This window comes from Bactrocera latifrons, unplaced genomic scaffold (assembly GCF_001853355.1).
Source record: "Bactrocera latifrons isolate USDA-ARS-PBARC rearing strain unplaced genomic scaffold, ASM185335v1 scaffold_206, whole genome shotgun sequence".
Lineage (NCBI taxonomy): Eukaryota > Metazoa > Arthropoda > Insecta > Diptera > Tephritidae > Bactrocera > Bactrocera latifrons.
In genome coordinates this window covers 148,635-169,071 of record NW_017535586.1, presented here as the reverse complement: position 1 = coordinate 169,071, position 20,437 = coordinate 148,635, and the positions used below count along the sequence as shown (strand labels likewise).

The 20,437-nt window shown below is 33.1% G+C and overlaps 2 protein-coding genes across 11 annotated transcripts in view; one reads left to right on the top strand and one right to left on the bottom strand.

Moving 5' to 3' along the window:
• LOC108968233 (dnaJ homolog subfamily C member 7) overlaps positions 1 to 2,209 on the top strand; it is a 7,765-nt gene extending 5,556 nt beyond the window's left edge. For all 4 annotated transcript variants that reach the window (XM_018932138.1, XM_018932139.1, XM_018932141.1 and 1 more), the window contains 3 exons: positions 265 to 717; positions 791 to 1,635; positions 1,874 to 2,209. In XM_018932138.1, the coding sequence (XP_018787683.1) occupies positions 265 to 717; positions 791 to 1,635; positions 1,874 to 2,031 (1,456 nt within the window). In that variant the 3' untranslated portion in view covers positions 2,032 to 2,209. The remainder of the gene's footprint in view (positions 1 to 264; positions 718 to 790; positions 1,636 to 1,873) is intronic.
• A 2,497-nt stretch (positions 2,210 to 4,706) lies between these two features.
• On the bottom strand, positions 4,707 to 16,131 carry LOC108968204. Of its 7 annotated transcripts, none has more exons than XM_018932078.1 (4): positions 15,164 to 15,475; positions 14,469 to 14,470; positions 11,570 to 12,189; positions 4,707 to 6,099 (listed from the first exon to the last, which is right to left on the bottom strand). In XM_018932078.1, the coding sequence occupies exons 3-4, from the start codon at positions 12,164 to 12,166 to the stop codon at positions 4,978 to 4,980; spliced, it is 1,719 nt and encodes a 572-aa protein (XP_018787623.1). In that variant the 5' UTR covers positions 12,167 to 12,189; positions 14,469 to 14,470; positions 15,164 to 15,475; the 3' UTR covers positions 4,707 to 4,977. The 7 variants fall into 7 exon arrangements, with proteins under 7 accessions (XP_018787623.1, XP_018787621.1, XP_018787625.1 ...); XM_018932076.1 differs by lacking the exon at positions 14,469 to 14,470 and adding an exon at positions 12,313 to 12,438; XM_018932080.1 differs by lacking the exons at positions 14,469 to 14,470; positions 15,164 to 15,475 and adding an exon at positions 15,522 to 16,131.
• Between the last annotated feature and the right edge of the window lie 4,306 nt (positions 16,132 to 20,437).

Genomic DNA, 20,437 nt, shown 5'->3' with positions numbered 1-20,437 from the left:
TTAATTTGTGTATATAACTAACAAAATCACCAAAACTATTACGCTAATTAAAAAAAAAAAAATTTAAATAGAAAAGATCTAACAAAGGGGAATCCACTAATTATATACAGACTGACACTGCTTCAAAGCACTTAAATAAGATTATAATACATTTTATTACTCTGGTATTAAAAATGCTATTCCGTTTTATTTTACTTTTTGACTTATAACTATTAGTTTAAATTGTAGACGTGGTTCGATAATGTTGCTTCATATTTTTTGCAGTATTGCTGAGGAGAAAAAAAAATTAGGCAACGACCAATATAAAGCAGAAAATTACCACGCTGCGCTAAAGCTGTACTCTGATGCCATTCAATTGTGTCCTGACTTTGCTGCTTACTATGGCAATCGCTCCGCCTGTTACATGATGCTTTCCAACTATATAAATGCCTTAAGCGATGCTCGTCAAGCAGTTCGACTAGATCCGAAGTTCGACAAAGCATACGCACGCATTGCTAAATGCTGTTTAATAATGGGCGATATGATCGGTAGCGAGCAAGCTATTAAAAAGGTGCTTGAATTAGACTCACAAAGCAATGCTGTCAAAGTAGAACAACAGGGAATGAAGCAGCTACGTCAGCTGGAAAAAACGATACAAACAAACTACGATTCTAAGGCATACCGTAATGTAGTGTACTATTTAGACAGTGCATTGGCTATTGCTCCAGCTTGCCTTAGGTTGGTTTATATCAAAGACCATTGGACACCTTTTTGCGTATAATAATTACTGCGTAATCTTATTAATTTACAGATATCGCCTGCTCAAAGCTGAATGCCTTGCCTTTCTTGGTCGCTGTGATGAGGCAGTTGACATTGCCGTAAGTGTTATGAAGTTAGATAGCACTTCTGCGGATGCCATATATGTTCGCGGCTTGTGTCTTTATTACACCGACAATCTTGAGAAAGGTATATTGCATTTTGAACGTGCACTTCAGCTTGATCCTGATCATAAAAAGGCTAAAGAGATGCGAAACAAAAGTAAAGCACTGAAAGAAATGAAGGAAAATGGCAACACTCTTTTTAAGTCCGGCCGTTTTCGAGAAGCCCAAACTATATATACAGAGGCCCTAAAAATTGATGAGTTTAATAAGGATATAAATTCAAAACTATTGTACAATCGAGCTTTGGTAAACTCGAAAATTGGCTCCTTGCGTGATGCTATCGCCGATTGTACACGTGTTTTGGAAATAAATTCTCAATATCTGAAAGCTTTGCTTCTTCGTGCGCGTTGTTACAATGATCTAGAGAAATTTGATGAGTGTGTGAATGACTATGAGGCGGCATTGCAGTTGCAGAAGACTCCCGAGATTAAAAAATTATTGCGAGATGCGAAACTTGCCTTAAAGAAGTCTAAGCGTAAAGATTACTACAAAATGCTTGGTATATCACGCAATGCGACCGAAGATGAAATAAAAAAAGCATACCGTAAAAAAGCTTTAATTCATCACCCTGATCGCCATGCTAACAGTAGTGCAGAAGAACGCAAAGAGGAAGAGTTAAAATTCAAGGAAATCGGTGAAGCTTATGCGATCTTGTCAGACCAACGAAAAAAGATGCGATACGACAATGGCCAAGATATAGAGGAACAGGAACAAGGTAAATAGATTTTTTTACTTATATAACTATCTTATTATTTATCCGATTTCATTACTGATTTACTTGGTATAGCAACTAAATTTGTTCGAAGTTAAACTTTTTATTACATTTTTTGTATCAAAAACCACTATTATTTGTTGGTAAACAAATTTTAGGTTGTATTAACTAAGCTAGAGTACAGAGTTAGTTATCACAAAAATTATGAACATTTTATCAAAAAATATATTTTTCTTTTCAGACCTTGATCCCTATCAAATGTTTCGACATTTATTCAAGTTTAGTGGTGAAACAGGGCCGGGAGGATCATCTGCATTTGAATTTGAAACAGGGCCGGGAGGATCATCTCAATTTGAATTTGAAACAAGGCCGGGAGGATCATTTGCATTTGAATTTTAACTGGCACGTGGCATAAAATTATGAAGACTACAGACAGAATATGCAACACAGAATTTATTCTCAATAACGCATAAAGAAATCAACCGCAGACGTATTTGTGCAAACTCAAATATAAAAACAGAACCAAATTGTTAAATTATTGTTTCTCGCTAATTCGAAAAAATGTGTGGAAAATAAAATTATTAGCATTTTAAAAATTTAAAAAATTGTGTTCGTATTACATAATATTCCAAAAAGTTAATCGTTAGATCTAAATGCAGTTATTTGTGGAAACATACTTTGAAGCAATTGCAGATTAAACGTTTTAATAAAGGACTATAATGTTTATCTGAATGGAAGTATGTTAATGCATTCCACTTGTAATGACAGGAGAACAATTGCTGATTTGGTTTTTTAATAGTACAAAGGGTATTTGTATAGTCTGCTAATTTGTAGAAAATAAATATTTAAATATTTGATCATTTATGCCTCCTATACACACGTACGCTCTCCGAGCTACTAATAATAGCTTAGTAATGCATAAAAATATTGGTCATTTGTTAAATTCCCAAGCTATGGCTACTGGTTGTATATGGCTACAGATCTCTGTATACTAAAAAAGTACACAAGGTTTTATCTTCGTATAATTTACATATTATATTTTAGCATGTCATTATCTGAACGGATAAGTATAACTCGTGGCCGATGTCTCCATTCAGCAGATGTTTCTTCAAAGTTATGCAGTTATGTATAATGCTCTGCTCTCGACCATATTTCATCTCTTAGGCTATTCTTAGAGCAGCAGTTTTACGTCACCAGAATCAGCTTAAACTTGAAACAACATTTTTATTTGGTCGGCAGATGCTTTTTAGTGTCCAACCCTGTTTATCCGAAATTCAAATGAAGAACATATCTAATTACCTACCCAAAAGAAAGGCGCGATTGCCGTCCTATTAAGAATATTATTAATTAATTAATGAAAATTATACATTTATTTATTTTTTCTTCATCCATTTTTATTTAATCCTTATATTCAATTTTGCAAATTATGTCATTATTTGTCACATTTCTAAAATTGTTTCTAACTAGTGTGTATATACCCATATATATGTATGTATATGAATGAACGTTTACATATGTATATATAATAAAATATAAAAAAACCTTACGACTAAAGTTCTTTCAAATAAGGTACAGCATAATTCGTTTTAGTTTTCCACACCTATTTATAGATTTATTCAAAGCATTAATGATCTTTTCTACCAATTTGAGTTCATGTACTTTTATAAAAAATAGTTATATATAAAAATTTCATTAAATTTTACACATTCCATATACACATTCCATTCAGTTATGGGAATACATAACACTTGCACATTAGCACAACAATGATTAAAATTACATATATTTTCGTCTTTTTTGGTCGATAAAGATCTTCCTACAATCATCTTTATGCTACATAAGACAGCGAATTTCTTTATAAGGATGAACCAATATATTCACGTTTCATAATTTTCTTAAATTAAGTCTAAAACACAATTTTTTTTGAAAACCTAAAAAAAGTACTCACTGATTTAATAATTTTAATTACATTGCATTGGATTAACTTGACTATATGAATAATGGTCCGGCACAGGTATTTATCAGTCACTCTACATACATACATAAGTTTAAATTTAACACCAATGTATATGTATTCATATACATATGTATGTATGTACCACGTCTTTTACACGTATACATATGTTTAAGTTTAGGATTCTCTTTACTTATAGTTAGGATATTGTATTTTGCATTGTAAAAATTGCTTATAAATAGTGTACATTCTTAATAAAATACAAATATATCAATAATTATAGCATATGGATTGGAAAAACATAAATTAAAACGTACAAGAATTACTCGAAATTTCCTTATAGTAAAAATGCTATTACATTTTACTAACCATGAAGGTTTACTTTATTATTTGCATGTATGTATGTGTTAACTCCTCATACAGTGTATATTTGTTTTAGTTAAAGGCGATTTTGTATTAAAAAGATGACTGAAAAATAAGCGAGGTACATAATTCTTTGAATTCATTTCAATTGATATTCTTTCCTTTTTTCTGGCTTAGCATATTTTTTCAATATCATTAAATATATGAAACCGTTAAACAATGTAATTTCTAACACTCACACTGACATATTCGTGACTAGATAACTGATTACACTTGCAACAGATCTAATATCCTTTTATATAAAAATATAGTACATACATATAAGCATTCAAATCTGAGTTGAGAGATGCTGAGAGGTTTGGAAAAGGAAATTTATCAAAAGAGCTAATGAGTAACTAATTATAAATGTTTAAATAAAGGAGTGCATGTAGCAAATAATTTTGTTTTTACGTGTACCTAACCAGTCGGGTAACATTTCTGAAAATAAATATTTTTTTTTTTTTTTTGATTGCTGAACATTAATTTAAAGCACTTATTGTTTTCAATGTAGTAAAACAACTAGTATTAGTAAACAACTACTTCAACTAGTAAAACAAATAACAATTAAAAAAAAAATATTAACGTTTCCCAACTTGCGAATTAAATACCGAGAAAATTTACATAATTAAAAATTTTAAGAACACAGTTCATATCCATCGTAAGAAATTATAAATAAATCTGTTCAAGTAAATTAATTTATGTATGTATGTATATTTGAATTTGTACTACAAGGATTTTTGTATAATTTTATAAGGGTTAGTTTTTAAATATCATGATTTTATTAAAACAATACATGTATTTAAACAAACAGGGAATTATGATAGATTATTCGATTACCAGGAGGAGTGCCAAACAGAAGAACTACTTCTCTTTTCAATACGTTCCTTCTGTGAATTTTTTTTTTTTTTTGGGATAAAATTGGTAGGAAACATAATATGTTCTTTTTTTCGTTATATTTAGAAACCCTTATGTAACATTGTTAGCTGCTGTCACTTAGGTTGGATGTGAGCATTTCGTTCAAGCTCGTTGAATTGTCCATAAAAAAGAACTTCACTTATTAACTTTTCGGCTATGATTCTTTGGGTGCGGTCCATCGATCGGAGTTTTAGTGTAACATTCGATCCAATGAAATCGCAATCATCTTTATTCAGACTTTCAGCATAAATAGCAGCTGCAGCAGCTGCCGCAGATGTGGATGCAGCTTCTTGGGATGCGCTTTTAATGCGTCCACTAGTGCTTGTGGCAGTCTCTTTTGATAAACTTTCGTTAGATAGTAAGGAATTCATAAGCATTTGCCCTGCGGTTGAGGCTGTTGCCGATACTGAACTCAGTTTACGCATATTTAGTGGAGCAAATTTCTCATCTATCGACTCGGATGAGTGGCGTAAATTCCGTGGTAGTACAAATTGGCTAAAGTTTATGCCTTTAGCCGCAGCGGCTGCTGCGCTTACGCGCAAATCTTGCGCAAAATCATCGGGGTCAGCCCCTGCGATTCGGTTCTCATCAATCGAGCTATATGAACGATGGGAATCGGGCGGAGCTGGAGGATGAGGGGGGTGAAAGTAATCTACAAGTTCTCGCTTTATGTCTAACTCCTCATGGTCACGCGTAGTACGTCGCCGCTTTTCGTGCGATTCAATAATATTAGATATAGGACTAGAACCTCCATCGTTTGGTTCTACGATGGCTCCCTCTACACCGGTACGTCCGCTAATACCACAAGTACTATCACTGTTGCATCTTTCAGTTATAGTGGTATTACCAACGCAACTGATATGAGCTCCGACGTCGCTGCTTCCACTTACGTTGTGTAAACTGGACGGTGTTGAGCGTTCACGCTTTGTTAAGATTTCGTCTTTGTCTTCAATATCTGAGGATTCCATTGGCTTTTGAGGACTGGCGGTTATATCACTGTTACTACTTCCACCGAAAAGGCTACGCGTTGCACTGCTTGCCACATTCATTTCACTTTGCGAGTTTGGGAAGGGCATAGGTAAGGGAACTCGCAACGGGTTTCGATCGTTATCGATTGGCGGTGAATATTGGCCAACAGTGCTCCATGTATCCATTGCCGTGTTGCTGGCTATCAGCATCGGTAGGCTTATGCCCATCTACAACAAAAAATAGAAACCTTTAAAATCTCTAAAACATTAAATTGATGGAGTGATTTTTTAGAGGAAAAGTACCTTTTTTAAGATAATCGCGCTCTTGAAAGCAATAATCTTAATTTATTCATATACTCATGTGCATAGTCAATACAAAGGTATGCTTGGTAAATTTAAATACATATATTTAATACACAATTGTGAAAAATTTAGAAAGCTATCATTAAGAAACATTACGTATTTAACGATTTAATTACATAAGCGCTCTAGTTTTTTCTCCTTTTCCCCAGATAGCGTCAAATAGAAACAAAAAAAATCCCAAGTCATATCATCATATGCATATATACTACATTTATCGATAGTAAAGATTTTAGAATTATTCGCATATTTTTTTCTGGATACTTGTTTTAAGTCGAAAATATCAAAGAAACCTTTAATTAATACGTATCCCTAAATTGTACTTGCAAATTGTAGAAAAAATGTCAATAATATTAAAACGTTTGTGGTTAGAGTGATACCTGTACACATAAAATTGAAGATTAAAAATTTTAAGCACTAGTATTTCCTTTCGGCGGGACAAACATTCACTAAGAAATGTATTTGAGCGTTATGTGTGGTTTGCGTCAAGACCACTCCTCGTATAACGGTTATGTTCTAAATACTAAATGTGTGATATGTTATTAAGTAAATACGCCATACATCTTATAAGTCACGGAAGGTCTCGTCACAGAATTGAGTATTTTGGTGAAATTCAATATCTCTGGATTTTCCCGACCAATATGAAATATGTGGATTCTAGTGCATATGGCTAATTTTTTGCGGATAATATCGCAAAATCTGTGAAATATGTACATATATTATTGAAACACGCAGAGAATACGCTCTGAGCGCAATTTTTCTAGCAATGATGTTTCGTAATACCAAAAATGGATAAAATCGTGTCAATATTACCCATAGCTTTAGTAATATAAGAATTTTAAACTTCCGGTTGGCGCTATACCACGTCGAATGGTCATTATGTAAGGCATCTTAGGAGAGTTAAGTGAAAATTTAACAATGGCCTCCCACACAATGCTCCCATTCTACCTATAATGATTTTCGTTATTTTAGAAAACTCTGTGTGGGTCTTATTTTCACAAAATTATATATAAACATGTTCTTGAGTATACTTTAGTAATGCCAAAGGTTAATGCAGTCGGTGATATAGTGATTCTATTCTATTTGAGCTTCCATGACTTTAAAGCGTTTAAGTTTATCAAAATATGTAATATTTTAACTTATTTATGTGAAACATTTTCATTAAATACTGTGTTTTTAATCGGTCTAAATCTTGGTTTAAACTACATATGCCTAATATACTGATTTCCGATCCCGTGGTGGATGATTTCTCATATACCCAATATAAATATTAAATTTAGCCTCTTCGGTGAGTTAATATCATAATTATATGTACCATAGGCTGGTATTGAAAGAGAGCAAGGCGAAATATCTCACGGCACTTTTGACAATCATAACTTTAAAGTCGTAGATAATTTTGTCTATCTTGGCACCAGTATCAACACCACAACAATGTTACCCTCAAAATCCAATGCAGAATAACTTTTGTCAACAGGTTCCACTTCGAAGTGAGTGGGCAATTGAAAAGTTTGTTTCTACAGAGTATAATAGTTTTGTTCATCTAATGGTTGTTTGTACATATATCCTAAACCTAAATATAATCGACTTAGATATAGGGTTGCATATGTAATTATAAATGATCAGGATGGTGTGACGAGTTGAATTCTGAGTGACTGCCTGCCTGTCTGTTCATGCAAGCGCTAACTTGAGTCAAAATTTAGATATTTTCATAAATCTTGGGTATGAAAAGTTAAGCCATCCAGCAAAGTTATGGCTTCTATTTTTTTACCGTTATTACTAATTTGGTGTCAGAGGACGGTTGATGGTTCCATAGAAAATTCGACTTAAACTAATTTAGTATAGAATTGAAATGATAAATAATGAATGATAATCTCCATTCCACAACTTAAGTTTCACGTTATCTATACGATATCACAAACATGCGAAGGTATACTTATCGTCAGGAACTATATTATTTCAACTATCAAGTCTGATTGATCCTAACACAAAGATATTTGTATGTACGCACAATGTATTTATTTTAATTATATAACTCATTGTAAACAGAAAGTAGGAGTCTAGGCTAAGTTAACCAGTACATAACTGACAGATGGTTGCTAACCAGACATTGAGAAAACGGTTCTAAATTGGATATTGTATGTCCCGTAAATATCTTTGTGTCAAGTTCTTTAAGATGCACGCACAGAATGTATTTTTGACAAAATCTTCACAACTTCTGCTAGTTTCGTGTACATACATACATATATTTATGACAGCTAACTTTAATGCATTACCTCTAATAACACATTTATAATTAACGCTTTATTTGGTACTTTCTTCTTGTGTCCATGCTTTTTTCATGGAACCAGCCGGCGAATTTGCCATAATATTGTAAAGGCTTAGATAGTGCTAATTGACATCCTGGAGTCTGCATTGAACACTAAATACAAAATTATAAAGTAGTCATATTGAAGTAGTTGCAAATTGTTTCCAAAGAAATAATTCGATTATTTCAAAGTAGTGGTAGTACCCCTACTTTAAAATTGAAAAATTTAAATAAATTTGTCTCTTGGCTTGGAGTGTGTAAAATTATCAATTTACGTTCGTTTTGTTTTATTTGGCTTTCAGTATTTTCTTTTTTTGTTGTTGATATAAATGCTTCACTTGTGTGAAGCATAGAGATATGGCGTCAAGTGGTAGACTTTACTTTCTTCCGGTTTATCCTTTTAAATTTGTTTGGTCATGTTGGATTAAAGTACTTTAAAAACTGCTTTTTGAATGCACGACCGACCCTGAGTAATTAACTAACTACATCTGAGTGCGCAAATGATAGTGACAAGACTGAGAATAGGTAACATAAAAAAATAAATCTATAAAAATAGTTTCGTTGAAGATGTATTTTCTAATTCGATCCAGAAAAGGAACGTTTCAGAGTTGTCGCAAACTCTATGTTTATTTCATAAGTCACATTATGTGCTATACAACATTTACGACTACAAATGAAGAGTTTCTACAAAATTTAAGCTTGCGAATAACAACAAAAAGTTGTTTCGAAAGTTATTTTCCGAAATTACTGCATGCAGTAATATTTAGAGAGTAGCTAAAGAAATACTCAAAAGTTAAGCAGAGTTCAAGTTTTTTGTTATGCCCTAGGATATAGAAATGGGCGTGGTTAATTTAGGAATACTCTCTGTTTATTTTAAAAGTATACATGGAGTACTCACCATTTGTAAAGGGATTTTACGTTGTACTTAATATGTATAGCGAATTTTGCGGTAAGTGGCTGTGTTAGGGAGCGGTTTTGCGCGCAAAGTGAGCACTAGGAACGTGTGATCTCCAGAACCAAAGCGCAGCCAGAGAAACAATTTGACGGCAGTATGCACACATGGCACAACTAAAATGTAAACAAACTGATTATCATCCCATTCAAAGAACAAATAACACAATCAGAATCGTGCTCGCATCAACGCGAGTGCTAAGCCAACGCCGCTCATTCGACCACTGCATTCGCCATAACAATTAGTGTTGCCACAACACATTTCAATCCTACTAAATATTGTTTTACAAAATTGCTTTCAGCTAACAAAATTCTGTATATTATACAAAAATCCAAATATGCATGTACAATAAATACATAAAAGACGTATAGGTAACCGGTGTTACTTTAATTCCAAAAAAAAGTAGCCATTCCAGGATATCGCAATGTACTTGATAAATTTACTTTGTTAATTTTTCTTCTAGGTATAAACAAACGTTAGCATGTGAGTATTCACATAAAAATATTCGTAATTTGTTCGGCATAGCACATACGAATATAAATTTGTAAAAGCTGATATTTACCTCTGCTATTATTATTATTATATTATTCAGTTGGTATTGTTGTATATTTTTTCATGAGGGGTGGTGAATCAGCAAGTGGACTTATGTATTTACCTATATACATACATATATGCATGTAGAGAGAATTTGTTTTTTTTTTTGTATGAACGCGTTGTTGAGAAGTAATAACAAAAGTGGAAGAAAAACAATGAGTTAAAACGCAAACACGCATGAACATACTACAAGCATAAGTAAATACTTATGTATATATGTATATACATATATCTGGCTATACATATGTGTACGAAATATACACAGTAGTCCTCGCATATTTTACACAGTGTTGAATTCTGTTATTTATATGAGCTAGGATATCGGTAAATGCAATAGAAAAAAATACACCCTTCGTTTTTCAGACCATGGACTTGGATAAATTTGCAAAACAAAAATGTTTGCGGTTAAATATATTTATGTGCATAAAAATTGGTTTTAATGTCTATACCACGTAAACAACGATCAGATGTGACTTCGACCGAAAGTAGTGGTATTTTTTTTAAATATGCTGAACAGAATAATGTAACTTCAATTGAGTGTAAGTTGTGCGAGATGATCAAAATAGTTTAGCCAAGGTTATGACTGATGAACTAACTACTTGGAATGTTACCAGTTAACTGGTATCGAACTAACTTTTTTCATCACCTCTTTCAGTAATTAAAGGTCTCGGGTTAAGGTATTAACCTTAATATATCGTATTAGAGAATTAATTTTTATTATGTTTTTCATATTGTGATTTGTTCAAACTCGTTCATTAAAATTCATAAACTTATTTTGCTAACTAAAAGCTTATCAACTTTCAATATGTTTCACAGACATTCACTACTTTGAGATGGTAAGGACTCCAGCTTTTCTAATAACCTTTGAAATATGTATGTACGAATGTATTTATCCCCATATTTCATCACTGCCACTGACGAATAGATATGGAACGTTGATTTTTACAAGTGATGGATGTTTTCACAAATAATTTCCCATATTACTCGAGCCATCGAAACTTTTTTCCATGTAGTTCAGTAAATAAAATTCAAGCAACTATTCTGGCTACATTCCGTTGTTTGGATGAATATTGTTCGTTTGAATATATTTTGAATGTTCAAGTGGAGTTCACAGCGCTTAATATTTCGAAATTATTACGACTGGATTTGCTAAAAATACGAAATTGCGTCAACCATTGTCTTAGCCGTCCAACAATACTTCGCATTAAATACAATACTTACGATATGCATTAATATGTAGGATACAAATTTTGTATAAGTAGTTCTAATTTTAAATTAATTAATGTATTATTACTTTATTCGGAAAATCACAAATAGTGGGTTTTGCAAAGGGTTTAAATGCAAAGGTTTTTTCCGATATGTCAACACTGTGGTAATTCACAACTATGAGAGTACTTCCTTCAAAGACATACATACATATGTACATATGTATATACAATGTTTTCTCGAATGTAATGCGATGTGTCATTGGATGATAGGATACTCACCGCACCAAAATACTTCATCTCTTTCTTCATGCGCCGATGTTGTGAAGTGCTCGGCGCGGCGTTTGCAGTCGTCGCTGCCACCGCGACGGCTGTACTTGTTGTCTGCTGCGCCGCTGCTGTTATGGTTTCGTAAGAGTTAAGGCCATTTAAACTTGCAGCCGTCGACGTAGATGTATGACCATTTGTGCCCGATCTGCTCGATGAACTGCTACCGCCACCCGCCTCCATAAAATCGAACCTTTTGAACGCGTACCATTTTGACGGATTCGGCTGAATCCCCTGGTATAATTTAATAAGCATTTTGTGTTTCTCCCGTCGATATTGTGTAAGTAACACATTCATCTTCCGTTCCACTTCAGCTTTGCTGCACCCAAAACGTTCCGCTATTTCTGACCACGCTCGAAAGCGACATAATTTATCTTTGTACTTGGGATCAGCACGATTCCACAATTCTGTGTGGATGCGATATTGCTCTATTAGTTCAAGAGCTTCATCGTTGGTCCATTCCATGATTCCTCGGTTTATTAGCGTGTGCGGTTGCGCTGTGAGATTAAAATCGATTGGCGCTAATAAAATGGGTGTTTGCAGTTGCTGCATAAGCGATTTATGGTAATTCGTTTCTATTATAAAATTAATCAATTTCTATTATTAGATTAAAATTTAGAATCTGAGATTGGTCTTTAATTTTAATTTAATTTAGTTAAATTAATGCAAAACGTATGCATATATGTACAAATTTTTACATTGCAGAATAAACAACAGTTTAATTCCAGGATATCTGTTGCAGCTAACTGCTCTTCAGTACCCAAGTAAAAGGATAAATAAACAGATAATGAGAGATGAGAAGCATTTTGTTTTGCCAGAATAACCTGCGAAATTAGAAACACCTTATTAAAGACATCTTGAGCATTTAATGTTTCATGGTACAAAATTGGTTTTAATTGAGAAGAATAAATATTAACAAATGACCCATTTAATAATTAGGAAACATTGTACATACATATGTATGTACGTTTTTCCAAAAATGTGCAGCTAATTGTTGTAAAGATCTTAGCAGATCGGATGTCTATTGGATAGCCCGACCTCTTTTGGGCTTCCTATCCTATCCTTCTCTATAGAGTCTTTAACCTTAATCTTTAAAATTACTTACGTTACTTCAGTTATATTTGTTGACTTAAAAAATTTAGTTTTATGATTTAGTAAAAATAGAAAAGGCAAATGTGTTCAAGCATATGCAACAGTAAAGTACGGGTTAGCTGAATTTTGTCATACATGTACCAGCACAAATGATGTAACCTTTTAAGGAAGACTACACATCTGCATACAGTTCTAATTCCAATAGACAGTCCTCTTTGTTACTCGATAGAAGCCATCCAAAGCACACGAAAACATCAATCAGTACATATTTTGGAGCGCGTACAAGACCAATTTCTATTAAATTTTAAACCATATCAGATCTCTATACTTTAATCCTCTCTACCTAATTTGAGTTTCGTAGTTTAATTGAATTTTTTGAAGGAATTGTTTACTGGACAGAGAGAAGGAGTTCTTGGAAATAAGATACACTAAGGTTTAATATGGAAATTGTATTACTCCACAATCTACGTCATTACATTTTTAGTTATGCTGCTACATATAATCTTGCTTTCATTTAACATCTGATTGAATTAAAAATCTTTGCTATTGCTGATAATTCCATAATAAGTGAGAAGTTTAAGTGATCAGTCATATCTATTCTGATGATGACATTATCATAACAGCCACTATCGTTTTGGGAGAAAATACGTGATACTTGATGTTGCAGTGGAAAAAGATTGATAACATTGTCTCAATACAAATTTCAAACCTCGTCATTATGATCATGTACATACCATATATATTTTATAAGGTCTGTGACCTTATTTTTTCTTTTCCATGTTGCTAATATCGTGGCAAACTTAATATATGTACATATGCACATATGTATGTATGTACCAGCTGGGGAAAATTGTACTCTATAGAGAAAAATATTCTTATATACATACATATATGTATATATGAATACCTGTATTGGTCTTCCCAGGATGCCATAACTTAGTATATATAACATATGCATGAATATGTGCTTAGGAATACAAAATTATATACTTTCGAAAGGGTTTAATAAAATATTAAAGACTTTTATTTTTACGAAAGATGTTTTACAGCTTAGGAGATTTTCTGGGGAGTAAGTAGAACAGGTGTACTACTTGCTACAAGCGCAGAGTAAAACATTTCCACCTGAACAATTGTGTCTACTCAAATAGGCTATACAACCGTAAAACTTCCGAGGAAAATAACTTTGTCAAAATGGTGACACATTTGCCATTCTACGAAAACCACACATACGAATTTTTACGTGCATATGTGTGTGTAAGAATTTACAACAGATAGTTGTATCTGTAAGTTTGAATTTAGTTCTTTGTTTCCACATAAACATTCCATTCCAAATACATATTTCTTTGGTTTGTTATTTTATTCATATTAAATATTGTTTCTTTTTCTTTATTGTATTTGTACACATAAATACATTTTCACACATTTAAATATACGCACACATTCGTTCATTGTTAGTATAACTAAGCATGATATTCGCAATTTTGTTGTGTTTGCAGTTGTTTTGATAGGTTTTTAGTTAGCTGCGCATATATGTTGACGTTTTCGTTAGTTGTTCAGTCTTGGCAGCTTTCCGCGTAAATGACCTGCGTACACTTAAAAAAATGTTGAGATGTGTTTGAATGGAATGAACCAATTCATACCGGAAATGCTTTTGACATACATTTGAACATGAATAAAGCAAAATGCAGTTATTTGTTGATATACACACATATGCACATATGTATATGTTTGGATGAAAGTAGTAAATACTTATATTACACACTTCTATTCCCGAATTAGATCATTAAACCAAGTAATAAGTCAAAACAATTTTTTTTCTAAATAAGTTGCGTCTTCTTCGTGTATAGTGTATTTTCAATGAATATTTTATTATTGGTCATTACTATGAAGTTTAAAACAGTAGATAGTTCACGGACAAACTGTCAACACTATAACCACATGATAGACAAGATCGTTTTAAGCCTTCCATAAGCTATCGCCTCATTCAATGCATCCCATCATTTTTCATATATTTGCAATTTTGTTATGTAGAATCTTGTATAAAACTAAATCAAGGTTTATGTTTATTCCTGTATTCATATGTTTATTACAAGATATACTATCTATCGTATTATCCTTTGAAAATTTTCTTTGTATTTAAATTAGGTATAGCCTACAGTCCTCTTCCTGTCCTACACAGCTACTAGGTTAAAGTAGGTGTACTAGGATAAAATACATGATCATAAAGTAAATCATGAATAAAAAATTCAACTTGTTTAAATAAATTATAAAATCTGTTATTTGCAGGCAGTCGCATTTTTTACAATGTTTATTAATGTCACGTGAATGTGGTTGAAATTTGTGATCTTTGTTAAATCTAAATACAAGAAATATTAAGTAGCAGAATATTGTATTATCACTTTCGCGCGCATCACATTTTCATTATTTCATAAGTTGTTTTGCACACCCGCAACTCACTTTGTGTTGTTTTGCACACCCGCAACTCACTTTGTGTTGAATCTAGCCAAAACTGGCAACACCAACGTTTTTACGCACATGTACACTGATCAATTTGAGCTTTTACCACGCAACCAACTCAATAAATTTCTTATTGTTTCACTTTTGTTTTTGGTATTTTTTCGAAATGTTTTTTCCTTCTGTTTTGCAACAAATACTGTCGTAAAACACTTCTAAACCTTGCGAAATCGATAAACGACTAAAATGCTCCGCAATGAAATGAAATTTCTCAACTACTGAGTTGTTCTGCGTTCAGTTCGTTTGACTTTGACGCAGCGCTGCGCTGTGCAAAGCGCGCGGAGCAATTTAATGTACTTACATACTTATATATAGTGAGTAAACAACAACGAAGCCGCAAAGTGGCAGAGGCAGTATGCATGCCGTAGAATGATTTTGTATCTGGAGTTAACTGCTGACGTCGCTGTTTATCAGAGCAGAGTATTGTTTCGATGAAGACCGAGTGAGACCAAGGGATGACGAAGTGTTGTTTACAGCAAATGAATGAAAATAAACGTATGTTTGTTGAATGCATGTCTATGTGTGTTGGGGAATGTTAAAAGAAGCAACAATAAAACATAAAGATAACAAAACAACACCGTAAGAATATTTTATTTGTTTGAGAGAGCAGCGACCGACGCGAGCAACTGCGAAGCGAACTAACGAACGCGGTGGCCGTTGACTGATTACTTTGAAAAACAAGAGCGAAGAGCATAGGGCGAATACGGATGAGTAGATGTGGATGTTTTGGTTCCGCTGTAATAATTAAAAAAATTTAAAAAACAATAATAAACCATCAATAACAATAACGTAGCATATGAATTATGTTGGGAGAACGATGAGTGTTGTAAGATGAAATCTTTACCAGAGCCATTCTTATATTTACATACATATATAAAAACAAATAAAACCACGTCAATATAATGTACAAAGACGTACGTACATTCTGCAGGTATGTATTCATGTATTATAGTATCTATGAATATATTGCTATGCATTTCGTACCTAGTAATGAGCTAGTATTGTGAAATTGTTATTGTTGCATGTTGTTTACTCAGGAACAATAACAATAAACCCAACGACACCAACCAAGAGTCGCTCAATATTGTATAAACAAACGCTGGCGCTGACACCGAAGTCGTATTGGACGTCAGCATTAACGCAAAAAATGCGCTTCCATTGCTTTCGTCACCGACGTACGCTGCCGTTCGTTTGCGGTTGTTTTCACAAAAATAAGTGTACATTTATACATGTTGCTGAATGTAGATATGTGCGTTCATGAACATATGTATGTGTGTGAATCTGCACATATCCCCATATACATATACATATACATATATAATGTTGTACATATGTAAGTAAGTAGGTGATTGCTACTTTTTGTTTTGACTACGCGTACACTGGCTTTGCCTGAGTCACCTCACCACTTCGCCGCAGTTGCACGTATTTTAACGACTCACGAACACAAATGCATTTGCATCGTCAGCCAAACAAACAAATAGAATGTGAAAGGAAATAGCAAAAATGTACAAACAACAGACAGTGGCGGTTCAGTAGTTTGCTTATTGATACGCTTTTGGGCGCCACCGAATACCAATGCAGACGCATGTATAACGTACTCGTGTTTGTGTAAATCTAGCCCCAACTGAAGAAAGGATGAAAGTGAAATAGTTACTTATTGGTTTTAGCTTTTTAATAGAAGAACGCCCTGCCTGCTGATAGCTTCGTGTTGTGGAAAGTACGTTCACATACATATGTACATTATGATGAAGGTAACTATAGTGTAAATCAAAAAGATTCGTTTTCAGTGCGTTTGCTGCCTAATCACAATTTGTTAAAATGTTATTAATAACTTTTTCTCTATATGATATATTAGATTGGTGACAAAAGTGAAAGAGAACCGAAGTAGTGTTGCTCATTGTTTATTCCTTAGGTGTTCTTACATATTATAAATTAATAAATATTAATGTGTGTGTACATATGTACATACCTTTAGATAACTTTTACATCTTCATCCGTCTGTTTGGCTTTGTAAGATTGGGTTTACATACGAACTATTTTGTCATTCATTAAAGGCAACTCAAGTCGGACTATTTCCTGCATTCCCTTTCATATCACAATCTTATGAAATTCGTTAATGTTTTTAAAGTGTTGGGCAACTCTCATCGTTTTACGCTTTACCTGTCAAGAGCCGCCACTTATTAGAGGGAAGCACTGAAAGCAAGACATGAAAAATCCGGATTAAAAAATAAAAAAATTAACATTTTTTCCGTTTGCATATTTCGTCTTCTACTATTTTAAAAAGCATGTTTTATTTTTTATTAAAAATAAATTTAATCGTTCCCTTATAATAAAATTTTGGATCTTATCACATTGTTTCAATTAAAACTATACAAACTCATATGTTTGTATTTATGCATGTATGTACATATATACATACATATAGTATATATAACTCAATTTCCAAAAAAGATAACGTAATCAAACTTTGCAAGAGGTTCAAAGTGTGACACCGTGTATCTACAAATGAAATCGAGCTATAATTCAATGCTCTGGACTGAAAATCTACATGACAAACTTGTAGGAAATTTTATTTACTCCAAAAAAGGTCCGAGGTTCAATGCTTTATTAGAATTTTCATAGATGATATGTAATAAAAAATCTATGAAAATTCCATACAGCCTTACCTAAAAAGAAAATCTCGAGAAGTATTAATGATAGTGATTTTGACCTCGAACCTTTTTTGTAGCAAATAAAATTTCCTACAAGTTTGTCATGTATATGTTTTTATAGCTCTTGTCATTTACGAGATATACATATATGAAAAATGCGATTTTTGTGGAAATGTCAGGTTTAGCGCCCGTACTACCTCGCCGGTGTGAGTTTCGACTGATGAATATGTGTCTAAAGTCAAAACGATGCCATAAAATGTACATATCTCAGCTGTAGAAATTTAAAGATATAAAATCACGATTGCCCTGTATTTTCTATGGAAAATTTTTACATGGCTTGATCCAGTCCTTGATGTTGATATTAAGGGCTAAATTTTCAAGGAATATTTTTAGGGTATTTCCAAGGAAATTTCGTGAAGGGAATGACAAAGATGAATAGTTCACAACAAAAAAAAAAAAAAAAAAAAAAAAAAAAAAAAAAAAAAAAAAAAAAAAAAAAAAAAAAAACAGCCTAATGTACATGCATATTATATATATATGTATTTATATATGTATATAATTTGAATTTATTGCTAATTTCGGCTATATTGAATAGGCATTTATTGTATGCAATACACATAATGCACTGGAAAAAGGAAAAACTTATGTAATACATTATATATTTTCGGTAATATTATTATCAAATGTTTAATTATTGATTTTTGTGGCCCACTGGAAATAATGTATAACTTTTAACTTTTGGATCGTGGACCGTGGACCGTGGATCCGCTCCTGATCCACTAATTTTTGTTGCAAGCTGTATCCTGAGTAAAAATTGAGAAATCTTGATGAAACTTTGTATGTGGGCTTCTTAGTACAATTATGAGTTCGTATATGGACGTAGTTGGGCCAATGCCTGTCATAACGGAAAAGTACTATAACTAAGCACTAAATTAAGATATAAAGCTGTAATTTGGTACAGGGAATCCCAGTAGCAAGGGACACCTGTGGGAAAAAACCTTGAAAAGTGGGTGTGGCCCGGCCTATAATAAGTTTGGTGTACATATCTCCTAAACTACTAAAGCTACAACAATTAAGTTTGCTGAAGAAAAATATTATCAGAACTCCTACAGTGTGAAAATTTAAATGAAATCGGATAACCTCGCTCACTCCCCATTTAACGGAATTGTTCAAAACTACTAAAAGCCCAATAAATCAAAAACTAATTACGCTAGAGACATTAAATTTGACCTCCGAGATGGTTTGAAAAGGTTTTATAGGAGCCGGTGTGAAAATTAGACAATGGGCGTGGAATCGCTCACTTTTTGGTGAAATCACATATCTCGGGATTCAACCGGCCGAATTCGACTAAACTCAGTACGTGACACATCTTTCATATTCCTATGTTACAGAGCGAAAATGGACGAAGCCTAACCACAACCACCCCTCCTTCTCATATAACTCAATTTTAAATTCTATTTGACTCTTTCCCCTCCAGTGTACAAATCTTATGACCAAAAATTGTCAAAATCCAAACAAAACTGTTCAAGCCCTAGGTACCGAATATATGCGCCCGAGTATCTACAGTTGACTTATGATCAAAATATCGTTCAATGTGTGAGATACGCAATTGAAATTCAGACAGCAATCTTTCTTGACAAAAGTATTTCTGTGTATTAAAAAGGGTTTGAATCCGGTCAATACTTCTATGAGCCCCCATATACCTAATATAAAGATTTTAGAACTTCCAGGTGACTTTATATTGCATATACCGGCACAATAAAAATTACAGAACCTGTTTTACTCATAACAGTATATGTTTGTGACAAAAAAAAATAGATACAATTGGATGGAAACTTGACTTACTCTCCGTATAACTATTACCAGGTTTTTCGAACATCAGGCTGACTTTGTTCCATATGATTGGTGATTGTATGTGAGGTTCCTTAATGAAACCAAGGGTTTATTTCGGTTTATTCGGCTGCACACGAACTTAGTTTGTTACTTTGTAAAGTCGTACCTTTTTCAGGTAAGAAAATCAATTTCTTGATATGTATCTCGACTGCAACAGAGACAATCTAAAGCAGTTTGTAAATTGTCATGAAACCATTGTTTACAGTGTTGGAGTAGTTTAAATATAATCCAGCGTTTTTAACGCCCCCAATAACTATTCTCATCCATTATGATTAGACAGCAATGGAAATGCTTCTCGAAATCAACTTTAATGGTATCTACCTACGGCTAGTTCGTTCTCAGTTTGCCCAAAAATCGATGCTTTCATTTCTTTTGACAGTTACAGTTACAGCCTAGTATCCTCAGTATAAGGTTTCTTTTTACCCTCACTATTGTTTCAATAAAGTTAGTAACATTCAATAAAAATTTAAGAAAAGCCTTACATAAAATATCTTAATTAAAAAAAATCACCTGCGTTGGTAATGTAATTTTAAACGATATACCGCTATTATCACTTTGTGAATAACAATTCCATTTCTCTGAAATAGAACAAGTAAGGAAGGGCTAAGTTCGGGTGTCACCGAACATTTTATACTCTCGCATGATAAAGTGATAATCGAGATTTCAGGCGTGG

Bases quoted from the DNA above. Each gene is read 5' to 3' on its own strand.
- LOC108968204 (XM_018932080.1), bottom strand. From the start codon at position 12,166: ATGCAGCAACTGCAAACACCCATTTTATTAGCGCCAATCGATTTTAAT. The intron at 6,100-11,569 runs GTGAGTATCCTA...TTTTTGTTGTAG, and splicing joins AGATGAAGTATTTTGGTGCG to ATGGGCATAAGCCTACCGAT.